The sequence below is a fragment of the Primulina huaijiensis genome, unplaced genomic scaffold, assembly GCF_012295235.1.
Source record: "Primulina huaijiensis isolate GDHJ02 unplaced genomic scaffold, ASM1229523v2 scaffold20025, whole genome shotgun sequence".
Taxonomy (NCBI): Eukaryota; Viridiplantae; Streptophyta; class Magnoliopsida; order Lamiales; family Gesneriaceae; genus Primulina; species Primulina huaijiensis.
The window spans coordinates 77683-91448 of NW_027351963.1; the positions used below are offsets into that span (position 1 = coordinate 77683).

Here is a 13766-nt window from a genome sequence, read left to right on the forward strand (position 1 = left end):
TTTTTTTTTTTAGTTCCACTATAAACTTAAACACTTTTAAAGAATAATTTTAGACAACTATTTATTTTTTATTTTGGTAAAATTTTAAATTATTTTATTTATTTGGTACATAAAAATAAAAAAATTCTATTATTTTAAACGTAGGATTGGAAAAAAGTTGAAATAAAGTGTACAATTTTAAAAGTATACATCATAATATATATGGTATCATTACAAGAAAAAAAAAATTTGATGATAAAAAATTATACCAACACTATATATTTTATATAAAATAAAATTAAATTTATATGGAAGAATTGCTAGTAATGACAAAAGTGTAGAGAAGCGGGAAAAATCGCACTTGCTAAACACGCTAACAGCTGGCCACTAGTCTCCCGTAGACTTCCACGACTCCTTTCTTGGAATTCTCCGTTGATTTTCTTGCATCTCTTTTTCCATAAGTCTTCATCCCATGTCGTTGATATGCTAAATTCATCGCACTACATGTCGCAAATATCCTGCTTTTATTTATTTTCCAGTATTGAAATCCCATAAATACACTCATTTTTGTGTCTAATTTCCGCTAGTCTTCTTCAACAGCTATAAATCATTCTCACACATTTATTTCGCTCTAATTAATTGATTCGCCGTGTTCTTTGGCCTTTGATTTTTTTATTTTATTTTATTTTTGCTTTTCAAATTCTTGAAATTGTAAGAGAATGGATGATGTGAAAGACAAGATGAAGGGCTTGATGAAGAAAGTCAAAAATCCCTTTTCGTCTTCAAATTCTGGCAAATTCGAAGGCCAAGGTAGAGTTTTGGGCTCTTCTTCAAGTCCCGATCAATCTGTATCATCATCTTTGTTTAATTCCAACGCTTTACCTCAAAAGACGAATAATATTTCTGAACCTTTATCTCGGAAGGTAAGCAATAGTTCTGAGCAGAAACTAGAGAATAAGAAGCCTGAAATATTGGCGAACAAGAATGGAAACGAGAAGGATGGTGATGCGTTTGATCCATTTAATTCATTGATCACTTCTGGGAAAAGGAATCCGCATGGGTATTCTTTGAAAGTGTTTGAATGTCCTGTTTGTAGTAAAGTGTATAGCTCAGAACAGGAGGTTTCTGCTCATGTTGAATCTTGTTTGTCCAGTGCAGATTTGAGTAATGAAAATGGTGGCGAAGAATTGGCGGGCGGTGAAACCCTGTTGCAGGATTGTGTGAGTGCATATGTATCTGGGAAGCCGAAGCATAGTTCGATGGAGGTGGTGATGAGACTTTTCAAGAATGTGGTGGCAGATCCGGAAAATGCAAAGTTTAGGAAGATAAGATTGGGGAATCCTAAGATAAAGGAGGCAATAGGGGATGTTCCGGGAGGGATTGAATTGTTGGAATGCATTGGGTTTGAGTTGAAAGAAGAAGGTGCGGAGATGTGGCTTACGATGGAAGTTCCATCCGAGGATCAGCTTGGTTTAGTCAAGAAAGCTATATCTTTGCTGGATCCAAAGAAGGATGAAGAGTTACCATCCACTGCTCCTGCTAAGATCGAGGAAGACCTTCAGCCACAGAAGGTCAAGGTCGATAGACAGGTGTAACTCCAATTCATCACGTATTGTGTTTCACATTTTAATAACATTTGCTTTAACTTATTTAGTAAAATATTGTCACAGCTGCCTTTGCTTTTGGTTCAGCATATATCATGAGAATTTTATGTGAGTCTTTGTCTTTGCCTAACTCCTTGGTTCAATGTGATCGGTTGATGAGGATGAGCCGTGCAAGCCTAGGAATTATTGATAGTGCTCACTAATACCAACAGATGAAGAGTGCAACAGAGAAGGAAATCTAACTAGTGGTTTATGAGAAGTTGGCACTCCTTTCTGTGTTTTATGGAGTGTGTAGATGCGTGTAGATATCTATAATTTATAGCAATAGAGAAGGAAATCTAACTAGTGGTTTATGAGAAGTTGGCACTCCTTTCTGTGTTTTATGGAGTGTGTAGATGCGTGTAGATATCTGTAATTTATCACAAACAGAAAAGATATTGAATTTTATTGCATTGTTCATAATCTTTTTTAGCATTTGATAACCTTTATTGAATGACCTTAAATAGGAGGTGAAAGAAGCAGTTTATGAAGGGATTGAATGTGCTGCAATTTCTTTGAAGCTCTCTCTTGTTTGCTAAAAAAGAGCATAACAAAACAAAGCAAAAAAAAATGGTCTCTTTATACTTTGATGCCTGCTATCTGAAACAAACATCTTTTCTACTATCACAAGATTCACTTGCTGTTAGTGAATTTACAGGTTCTTGGTAGCATCAGTTAATGTCACATCCAGAACATTAGTCTATTCTTCATTCATGCTTTTGGGGAAAGAGTTCTCATTACTGAAATGGATGATTCTTTAAATGCTTATTGAATTTTAATTTTAAAGCTAGATTTAGAATGTTTTCAACTTTATTTTCTATAACTGGCGGCACGATATTGCGTTGTAATTTTTCTTTCCTTGTCGTGCAATATGTCACACAACTTTAAGAAATCTGTTCTTACCAGTTCTCTATGTTCTCATCTATTTAGGTTCGAGTGTTCTTTTCTGTCCCTGAGAGTGTGGCTGCAAAAATTGAGCTCCCTGATTCATTTTACAACCTTTCGGCTTTGGAATTGAAAAGGGAAGCAGAGATGAGGAAAAAGAAATTGGAAGATTCAAAGCTTTTGATCCCTAAATCATACAGGGAAAAGCAGGCAAAATCCACCAAAAAAAGGTACAAGAGAACTGTCATTAGAGTACAATTTCCTGATGGAGTGGTACTTCAAGCTTGTTTTTCTCCATCGGAACTTACTGGCGCTCTGTATGAGGTTAGTCCTCTGGTATTGTCCTGTTATGTAGATGAATCTTAAACGTTATTTGGACAAACACTTGAATTAACTTAGAATCCATGTGTTTTGTGTTCCTGAAGATTTCTGCATTCCAGCTGCTACTTCTACTTCATTAATCATGTCACTTTTCCTCTTGTAATTCTCTTTTTTTCGAATAATTTATTCCCTGTACATGAATTTCTTTATGAGATCTTTGAACTTTCGGGTATAGTTTAGTTCGATATGATTAACTTACAGGCCTATATCTGAAACCCCTTTATGCTTGTAATTAATGTTATAACAATACCTGTTGATTCCGAAGATGAAAATAAATAAGAGTGTGTTGTATGATCTTGGCCTCAGATGATCGAAAATGGTTGTTTTTACTTTTTAGCTGACAAAAGTCCGTCAATATTGTCTTTCGCAAATTTATTTATGTTAACGAACATACAACAAGCCATTGCGCCCTCCATGTTGCTTTCATGTAGTAAACTCTATCTTGTTCTAACTACATTCATTTGGTTTTTACCTTAGTTTGTGAGCTCTGCGTTGAAAGAACCAATCTTAGAATTCGAGCTGCTACACCCAGTTTTGGTAAAACGTCGGGTAATACCGCATTTTTTGGCGACAGGAGAGAAAGCGGTGACACTTGAAGATGAAGATTTGGTTCCTGCAGCCCTTGTCAAGTTCAGACCCATCGAAACAGACACCATCGTTTTCACAGGTCTCTGCGATGAACTCCTCAAACAAATCGAGCCCCTTGTGCCTGATTCCGCCGTCCTCCCATTGTAATCTCAAATTTCTCCATTTAAGAACCAAAGTTCATCTTTCTTTTTCAGTCTTGCGCTATATTGTTCAACTCCACGGTTTTCAATTATTTTGATGATTAATTCGGGTGTAACGAGTTTAAACTGTAATACTAGATTGCACGGAATACGATGTCCTCTCTAATCCTCATTTCCCAAATTATTCCCGAAGGTAAGATTTTTGTTTATCCTCTCTTTAAACGAGAGTTACATGAAAACAATCACTTTTGGTATTTTGGTGTACTTTTCCCAAAAACTCATTCTTGCTTGACGCACGACTCTTGGTCACTATACATTTCCATTATTATACTTATTCTTCTACTATGAAAAAAAATAAAAAAGAAAGAGATTCGACAAAAAGCCCAGATTAAACATTGTTTAAGAAAAATAACTTTATGGTTGGGAGGGACTAGGAAGTTTTGGAATAGGTCTATGATTTGAATTTTGAAGAAATGAAGGGGTAGTTTGAAATTAGGATCTGATGAGGGTGAGCGCAAGTTTGGTCTGCAGGGCATGACAAACGACAAGTGAATGGAATCCAGCTATCTTGATTATTAATCATCGCAACCTCGTGTCTCGTGAAATCTTACTCCCAACCCATCGCACTAATTAATATATGGAACCCCGCTGGGTCAAAACCATAAATTTTTCAGTACAAATCTGAACCTTCATTCGTCAATGTTCTGAATCATCAATCAAAGCACATAAAGAAAAAGGAAAAATTCAATCTTCACCGTCCGATTTCTGACACACGCAACTCCCTCATTTTTTTTTTCTTTTGTATTTTAACCACTCTTGTTTTTTTTTTTGGCTCACCACTCTTGTTTTTGTGTGTTATATATAATTATAATGTTTATACACTATAAAGAACGAATACAGTAGATTCAGACAACAAACAAATGTGCGTCGTTACACTTCACTCACTGTGTACCAAGCTTGGGTGTTGGCATGCGATTTCCTTCCTCAACAGCACGCCACTCCCCCCTTCTTTTACTTTGTCTTAAAGCTATTTTCTTGGCGGTGTTCTCCTTGGGGGTTTGCGAAAGGGGTCCAAGATTCGATCTTTGGAGTTCAAGAGGAAGAAATACAGGGAAACGGTTCATGGGTTTATTGCTTCTTGCTCTTCTCTTTCTGGTTTCTGCTGCTGCTGCTGATGAAGGTTTGTGCTTTTTTCTTTCTCAACTTGCTTGGGTAAACTGTTCTGTGTTTTTTCTTCATTTTTGGTTGCTTTTACTGATTTTTTAGTTCTCTTGTTCTTCGCATTTCACTTATCGTTGAGTGCCATTTTTGTGATCTTGTTCCTTATCCATTGCTTGTTATTTGGCATTTTTATTCTGAAAAATATTGTCCTGTATTCATTTAGCTGACTTTAGTCAATATGATTTTGGTGGGAGTTACGCTACAGTTAGTTTATTTCTAACTATATTAGGGTATTGTGCAGTTATGCACTGCAAACTAAAGAATATTGTGCATGTTGAAGATATTGGAAAAGTTTACTTCTAATATGGAATTTTTTCCTGAATTAAATCCTTCAATGTCTCCCTGGACAGATTTGAAACAGCTCAGATTGTTTTCCGTTTAGACATATAAAGTGCATTATAGCTTTAAATAAACTTGGGGAGAATTATTGCTCTCAGTTCGGTTCTATTCATGTCAGTTCGGAGCCATTTTGTCATTTTTACATATTAATATCTCATATGTCAGCAAGTGACAAATCTCTGACGGTGCCAGTTCCATATTTAATATATGAACCTACATTTCTGTTTTTTAATGCACTTGGGATAAGTCCATATGCGATGTTTCTTTCGTGTACAGGTGCTTTCATGTATGTTTATTTTTTTTACATGTGCTATGGCAATAATTTAAATATAAAAGTACTGAGGCAATCTTGGATGTCTCACATGATAGTTGTTTAAATTTCATAGCAAAAGTCTATGGTACGTTTTTGCATTTTTCCTTCTGAAAAGCTCTTTGGTGGCATGCATGATACGACTTGTGAATTTCTAGGAGTTCTGAAGTTTCTTGCACAAAAGTATATCACTACCCGCAATTGGAGTGTGAACATTTATTCAAGTTTGTCTCTTGGTTGATAATGACATGACTGGTTCCGTGAAAATTCTTAAGGGTATAGGTCATTTATTTGATGAAATCAGTCTAAGAACTCAATTGAATCGTATCTTTTACCCCATGGATAAAGCACCAGCCAGTTTCTGTCTTAAAGTTAATTACATATATAAGAACTTTTTGTATTGCTTTAACTGGAGTATATATCCTGGACACTGAGTATATGGCAATATGTGTAGAAGATGGTGTTATTGTATGCTAATGATGTTTCTGTGAAGAAATGCTGGTTGGAAGAGATTTCCAGTTTCAGTCTTTAGTTCTTTTTACCATTCTAATTTTATCTTACAGAATGATTTGTCTATGAGTTTTCTTGGAAAATGTTGTTCGTGCTAATTGTTGATATTATGAGTTGGATAATAGGTTTCAGGATTTTGTTTATTCCTCTGTTATTTTTTCTTCCTCTTATTCTACGCTGGCGCATCTGGTTCTTTGATTAAGATTGCATTTCCGTAATTATTTTTTGCAAAGTTGTTTGTAATTATCTGGCTCTGGTCTTAGACAGTGCAATGTTGCTTTTTACATCATAGTTTTTAAGTGAGTGATTAAGATTCCGACCAAACTTGCAAAGTTTTTTACTTAACAATAAATTCTATTTCCGTTTCATATATAATTCACGTACTATTAAAAATATACAGTCTTATTCATGGGACTGATAGCATATACATATACTTTAGAATGAACTATGAATGATCTGCTTGATGATATTGCATTTTAAGACAATTTTTTAAAAATAAAAATATTTGACACTGGTATTTTTCCAACTCATATTGGCTGATCACTTAAAACATCTCAAATCTTATACATTCAAGCCCGAGTCAAGATTTGAGATTTCCACGCTTGCCTCCAGTGATTGAGACAATATTACGACTAAAGGGGTGAAATTTAAAAAATAAAGATTTTTTCAAACATATGGGGGTCAAATCACTTTTCCTGTTTATGTTTTCTTAGATAAATATATTCGACTTCAGGAAAATTGTGATATGAATTGGGAAGACTGCCACTGGTAGCAGTTCCTTTGTCCGCCAGCACTTCCCTCAGTTGATTATTTAAGCCCATTGTCTGAACGTATAACCAATCTTTTTATGGCTTTATTTCTTATTTTCAGCTTTCATTGGTGTGAATATTGGCACAGCACTCACTGACATGCCAAATCCAACTCAAGTGGTGGCCCTTTTGAAGTCTCAGCAAATCCGCCACATCAGGCTTTATGATGCTGACCGAGCCATGCTACTAGCACTTGCTAACACTGGAATTCAGGTCACCATATCAGTGCCAAATGACGAGCTTTTAGGCATTGGGCAATCTAACGCCAGTGCAGCAAATTGGGTTTCTCGCAATGTTCTTGCACATGTACCTGCCACCAATATCACGGGAATAGCTGTTGGATCTGAAGTCCTTTCCACTCTATCAAATGCAGCTCCAATCCTAGTCTCTGCCATGAAATTTATTTACTCTGCACTTGTAGCCTCGAATCTTGATTCCCAAATCAAAGTTTCTACTCCACATTCTTCTTCTATAATCCTCGACTCATTTCCACCCTCCCAAGCTTTCTTTAACCGTAGCTGGGACCCTGTCATGGTCCCATTACTGAAGTTTCTACAGTCCACGGGATCGTATCTTATGCTTAATGTTTATCCATATTATGATTACATGCAATCCAATGGTGTGATTCCATTGGATTATGCTTTGTTTCGTCCACTTTCTCCTACCAAGGAAGCTGTAGATCCCAACACACTTTTACATTACACCAATGTCTTTGATGCAATTGTAGATGCAGCATATTTTGCAATGTCTTATCAGAACTTTACGAACATCCCCATTGTAGTGACTGAAACTGGTTGGCCTTCCAAAGGCGACTCTTCCGAGCCAGACGCCACTCTCGAAAATGCCAACACATACAACAGTAACCTCATCAGACATGTTCTTAACACAACGGGTACCCCAAAGCATCCTGGGATTGTAGTTAGCTCATACATTTATGAACTTTACAACGAAGATCATCGAGCAGGGCCAATTTCAGAGAAAAACTGGGGGCTCTTCAATGGAAATGGGGTTCCTGTTTATATTCTCCACTTGACTGGTTCCGGAACGGTTTTGGCAAACGATACTACAAATCAGACATATTGTGTTGCAAAGAAAGGTGCTGATCCGAAGATGATACAGGCAGCATTAGATTGGGCTTGTGGTCCTGGAAAAGTCGATTGCTCTATTCTTTTGCAAGGGAAACCGTGCTATGAACCAGATACAGTTGTGGCGCATGCATCATATGCTTTCAATGCGTATTATCACGGAATGGCTATGACTGATGGAACATGTAACTTCAATGGAGTAGCCATAATCTCTACCACTGATCCAAGTATGACTCCAAAACTTTCTCATGTTGAACTTCAACAGATTTTATCGATTAAAACTAGAAGAAATTCCCGTTAGTTACTGTTGACACTGGTTTTTGTGTATATATACATATATTTATTTTCTGGTGCAGGTCATGGCTCTTGCATTTATCCGGGAAGGTATGGAATGATTCTTTTCCTCCAAATAAATGCCAATTGTAATATGCTGCTGCTGAATTTTTCTCAACATGTTAAATTTTATTTGCAGTGGCGGAAGAAATGGAACCTTGGTAAATGGCACAACTCTTGCTTCTGCATCCAATTCCACGGTATCTGGCTGCCGTTCACAACATTTCCATCTAGAAAATATTTATATTCATGTTATAATTGTTGCTTTAGTAATCTGGTGTGCCGTATATTTATAGTAGTATGAAGAATCCTGTCATGGTATTTTTGTAGTTCAACTGAACTAATGCCTAGAGACACTTGGTTTTTTTATCTTCAGCTCACCCATTTTTGCTCACTCTGCGAATTTAAGGGTGGGCGATATCGTGTGTGAAATTGATGGATGATAAGCAAAAAATAATTGATTCCTTAATTTGTGCAAACAATGCAAGTTGTTCAATTAAATTGATTGATATAACCATCCCTTGGTTCAAGTGTAATGTAGGTTCTCTTTGATCTTTGTCTAAATTTAAGAATGATGCATTTGCATTTTGTTAGTCACATCCCGCGATCGTGGTTAGTTAACATCGGCGTTGTTCATCAATCACACACTCGAAAAACAACCAGCCTCGTATCACAGTATAAACCGAAACCAGTTTATTTCATAATTTCAAAAAAAATACCAATGTCTTTACAATTGAACTAATGCAGAAACGTCTAACAAATAATTTTAAAAAGCGAACATTTGAAATTAATGCAACACGACTACTAATAATCTCGAAAATCACCAATCTCAAAATTGTTCAGACTTATCATCTTCAACCTGTTCTTCGGATAAATATGGGGAGGAGAGAGTAAGGGGCTGAGTATTTTGGGAAATACTTAGCAAGTGGGGGCCGTTCGAGCACAATATAACAGCATGTATAAAATTTCGAAATCACATGACTTGCATAACATTATTCATATCACATGCATGATATTTACCAGACACTGAGCTTTCTCAACTTTCTATGGTTTACTGATATCAGTCACTAATTTGTACTCTTATAAAGGGGCGATGTCATATAGCGGTTACATCCCCACCGCGTAAGGGTCATATCATGGTTGTGATTCCCACCCATATACAGTCGAATCCACACAGTGCCCAAAACCACATGACAACCAACACAAGAATGGAGTAGAAGAAGAAGGTGTACTCGGTCGTATTTTCATAAAAACGAAGAAACATGCATAATGAATTTTAATCTTTAAAACAAACCCACTTACCTTAATCCTCGAAGAAAAACGTGAAAAGAGTGGAAGGTTTCTTGCACAGGAAATTTCGAATTCCCTTCCTTGGCTTTGGACTGCAGCAGCGCTTTGGTACTCGGCAGAACCACGAGAGCCAATCTCGAAAATTCCTAGGGAGACTAGAGAGAAACTCGAAAATATTGATGAGTTTTTGAGGTGTGAATTTCGAGTTACATGGCCCTCCTATTTATAGCGGTTGGCTGCTATCATGTTCGTGTATCATTATCGCGTTTGAATTTTTGAATCAACTTTAAATCTAGGATAATTATCAATCTTTTATCCATAATCTTGGATGATATTCGAAATCTACATCCCCATCTAATGAATAATTCAAAATTATACCCTAAAAATACCCATGAATTCGAAATCTTGGAGATCACATTATCATTTGCTTGATCTTTATCATGTTATCTAAATATCATCTCAATCTTAGATCTTTATCTGCTCATCAGTTCGAAAATATATATACACGATAATATTTTAAATCTTGAGCTCAAAATATTGTACACGATAAAATTATCCACTCAACTTAGATAATCTTGCAAATCTTATATCTTATAATGAGATAGATACCTGATGATTGCGAAAAACCCTAGTACCCTTAAATTACAAAATATTATCACGATTAAAAAAATCTTAGATTTTACAGTTACGTCAAATATGATGACTCAAATTAAGATTGCATGATTGCATTGTATGTGGGATCTTTCCCTTGGTGACCAATTCAACAACGATGGGAGCATATTGCATTGATAGTTGAACGATTATATTCTTCTCGATAAATGTAATGTGATTTATAAATAAATGATAGTAGCCGACTCCTTACCTTACTTAATTGCAGAATATACTCGCGTGTTCTATGCTTGGCCAAAGTCGAGTTCTTATCATGCAATTTATTAGCAGACTACTTATATTACACCATTGTAATAAATAAAACTATACAAATGAGGGAAAAAAAGACGATGTCCTGACAAAGAGTTTCTTCTACTCTCTTACAAGATGTAATTCGAATGACAAGAATCACATACAAATCCTTCAGAACCCGCAAGCCTCCGCTGTAAGCCAGCATGTTCGTTACAATATGGCTTACTACAAAAACAGCATTTTGGAAGCTTGAGCCAACAATCCAAGCACAAGGAATCTACACAAGCTGCTTCTTCGAGTTCATCAATACCATTGAAGCAAACTCCACATTCTTTGCATCTCGGAATGCAAACATCACAACCCCTACATTTCTTCCCACAGACTCGTGGGCAGTCGAAAACCATTCTTACTTCATCACATATTGGGCAGACTTTCGCATCGATTGTATGATAAGGATCTTGGTGTGAAAGGGTGGGGAGTTTATTGTGATAAAAGATCTTGGATCGGTTTGTTTGGGATTTAAGGTTTGGGTTGATTAGCTCTTGAAGAATTTCAAGTTCTTGTTTCTTGATGCCATAGATGCCATTGATTCTGAGGCTGTTTAGATTGGGATTTGTTTGTGTGAGGAATTTTACTGCTGTGATGATTCCTTCTGCTGACAAGCTTGTACAAGATGGTACATGGAGCTGCAAAAATAGACTTGGAGTGATGTGAAAAATATATGCACAAGGAGCATATGATATAAAATATAGTAGCATAAATATATACTGATCAAGCGACGTCACCTCTTCAAATGAAAACGGGGAAGGAAAGGGAAGGTTAAGGATTCAAACCCTTCAAAACTCCTCTCCCCCAAGCTAAATAAAATAAATTAAATTAATAGCACACGAAAAATACTTGAAAAAACTCAAAAAAGAAAAAGATAGAGAGAAAAACCTAAAAAGAAACACGCGATATTGAAGATGATCACTTCTTTCGAGATCTCCCCCGGTAAATTAATAAGTATAGACACGACCAAACTAAAACCAACAAGTACCGGTCAATTTTCTTATCCTATAACAAATTTAAAATATATTTCATAAATTAAAGCTCTTCAGCAGTAAAATCACGTCATATTTCATGCATCAGGTGATGTGCTAACATGAGATGAAAGCTAAATAATGAGTAAAAGACAAGCCTTGTGAAACCTATAACGAAAACTTAAAAAATAACAGGAGAACAAAGGCTACACCTTGCTGATAAAAGAATTTTGTACCACAACCCTCAACAACCCCTCATCTGTAATCTTCACGCAGTTCATTAGAGCCAGGACTTGCAACCGGCCTTTTGCTTTCAACGCTGTTTTCATAAGAATGTCATCTGAAATACGAAAATTCAAAGGCCGGTCCACAACGAGTTGCATCCATGGCAATATGTCTTTGTTTATGGCATCTCTAAGTGATCTGCAAACTTGGGACATGGCCAAAAGTTCAAACAGAGGAAGATAAGTTAAAACAAAGAAGATTGCTTCATGGGGGGATGATATTTGTTCTAAACAATTGTTCTGTCCTCTGTTTTCCTCCATTCATATCATTTCTTGGTTCGTGGATGCTTGAAATGGGAATTTGTCAGGAGTTCTTGGACATAAAGATTTGTCTCGGCCAGAGGAAATTAAGCACGGATTGTGGTTTGGAGAATTGGATTATGGCGGCGTATCACACTTGTATTATCCATTTGTAACAAGAAAATCAGGCCCTTCATTTTCTTGGTCAAATTTACAGAAGTACCCTCCAATTTGGTTCAGGAAAATGAGGGACTGCTAGTATGTACACAAGCATCTTCGTTAGCAAAAAATACTCGAAAATATGTTCACAAGAAATATTACAACACAACATTAAGATGCCAATCACTAAACAAAAAATCATGTGGTGCACATTCGTTTTTTCCATGGAAAACACGTTATATATCAGTCTGTACGATTCTCAAGTTTTAGGGATCATACAAAATATGTGTCGGGAATGAACAATTCAGCATCGTTCATCGATCCAAAGGTTCTTGAAGAGAAGAACATAAACTTTATCTATTGAGAAATACAAAAACTCTCCCAAGGAATGTGTGACATATGAACCAAAGCTAGTTCCAACGATGCAATGCCAAGCTGGACCATATGTAGAGTCAAAATCCTGAAAACCAAACAAAAGCTAACTGTATAAACTAGCTTGTCCTGTGAAATAAGCATAAGACGCAAGCCAAGTTGCTCGGTCAGAGCTAAACTCGAGATCATCTTTGGCTAAGCTCGAGTAGCTCAGTCGAGTGGGAGTATAAATTAAATTTTTTACCTTTCTATTTTTTAAATATCAAGTTCAAGTAAACTACGTATTTACTCTTAACTTAGCCTTAAATCACATATTTGACAACTAAGTGTATAACGATTAAAGGGCATTTTCATCAATTTACTGCCGAAGAAGCTCGATTGATGTTCAAAAAATTCAAGATAGTAATCAAGTACTTTGAAATTTACTCCACTTGAACCCGAGCACTCAAAGATTGAATTTTTTTCTGGTTTGCCATCGTAGTCTTAAAGGTACAACTTGGAAGATAAATGTTTTCACATTTTTCCTTCTTCAATCGATTAGATATTCAGTCTGATCACAGGAATTTCACGTAACAAAGAAGGACGGTGTTGAAAAACAAAGTGAGAAAAACACAATAAATTAGGGACTGTGTATTAGTAATTTTGACTCGAAAACAAACCCAGTTCATCAATGTGATAATTGAACTATAGATATTTTCATTAATTTTGTATGTTCAAGAAAACTGATTCCATAATCATATGGATCCAAGAAAACTGATGGAAAACAAACAGATACCAATACCAAATTCCATGCATTTAAGAAAACAATATACGACAGTCCTTTAGACCAAGAAGACCAACAGGGGAATTTCATCAAACTTCCTTTGCTCGAAAAAAGGAAAATAATCTTAAAAATACACAAAAAATTATGCCATCAATTTTTAAACCCATCAGCAAGGAAAAAGAAAAGCGTATATATCACCTTCTTGAGCGCAAGGGCGAGGCGTTTGCTATCAGGCTTTCCTGAAGGCATGGAATCAAGATTATTTCTTGCTGTTTTAAAGGCGTGATCTTGCAAAGACAGGGCATGTCCGAAGCCCTCAGGCGTATATCCATGCAAGCATTTTGCTGTTTCTGATTAATGCCTTTTTTCTTCTGAATCAAACTGTTCAAGAATTTGCTTCTTCTTTTTAATTCCTCCTCTGCTCCCTCCATTTCACTGTGGCTCTTTATTTATTGTGATGCCTCATATATAGTTTTATGTATGTATATATCTTGTGATACATGGCAAAACGAAAGT

The 13766-nt window shown here is 36.1% G+C and overlaps 2 protein-coding genes and 1 pseudogene across 3 annotated transcripts; 2 read left to right on the forward strand and 1 right to left on the reverse strand.

Moving 5' to 3' along the window:
* Window positions 1-382: 382 nt before the first annotated feature.
* LOC140966051 (plant UBX domain-containing protein 2) lies at window positions 383-3765 on the forward strand. 2 transcript variants are annotated; one of them, XR_012173219.1, is made up of 3 exons: window positions 383-1568; window positions 2553-3207; window positions 3366-3500. XR_012173219.1 is itself a non-coding variant. In XM_073426345.1 (3 exons), exons 1-3 carry the CDS (start codon window positions 699-701, stop codon window positions 3621-3623), a joined length of 1407 nt encoding a protein of 468 aa, XP_073282446.1. In that variant the 5' UTR covers window positions 387-698; the 3' UTR covers window positions 3624-3765. The 2 variants fall into 2 exon arrangements, 1 of the variants encoding a protein (XP_073282446.1); XM_073426345.1 differs by having other exon boundaries at window positions 387-1568; window positions 2553-2831; window positions 3366-3765.
* Window positions 3766-4096: 331 nt separating this feature from the next.
* LOC140966050 (glucan endo-1,3-beta-glucosidase 3-like) lies at window positions 4097-8590 on the forward strand. The gene is made up of 4 exons (XM_073426344.1): window positions 4097-4796; window positions 6867-8117; window positions 8247-8274; window positions 8363-8590. The coding sequence occupies exons 1-4, from the start codon at window positions 4586-4588 to the stop codon at window positions 8517-8519; spliced, it is 1647 nt and encodes a 548-aa protein (XP_073282445.1). The 5' UTR covers window positions 4097-4585; the 3' UTR covers window positions 8520-8590.
* Window positions 8591-12217: 3627 nt separating this feature from the next.
* LOC140966074 (uncharacterized) lies at window positions 12218-13742 on the reverse strand (annotated as a pseudogene).
* Between the last annotated feature and the right edge of the window lie 24 nt (window positions 13743-13766).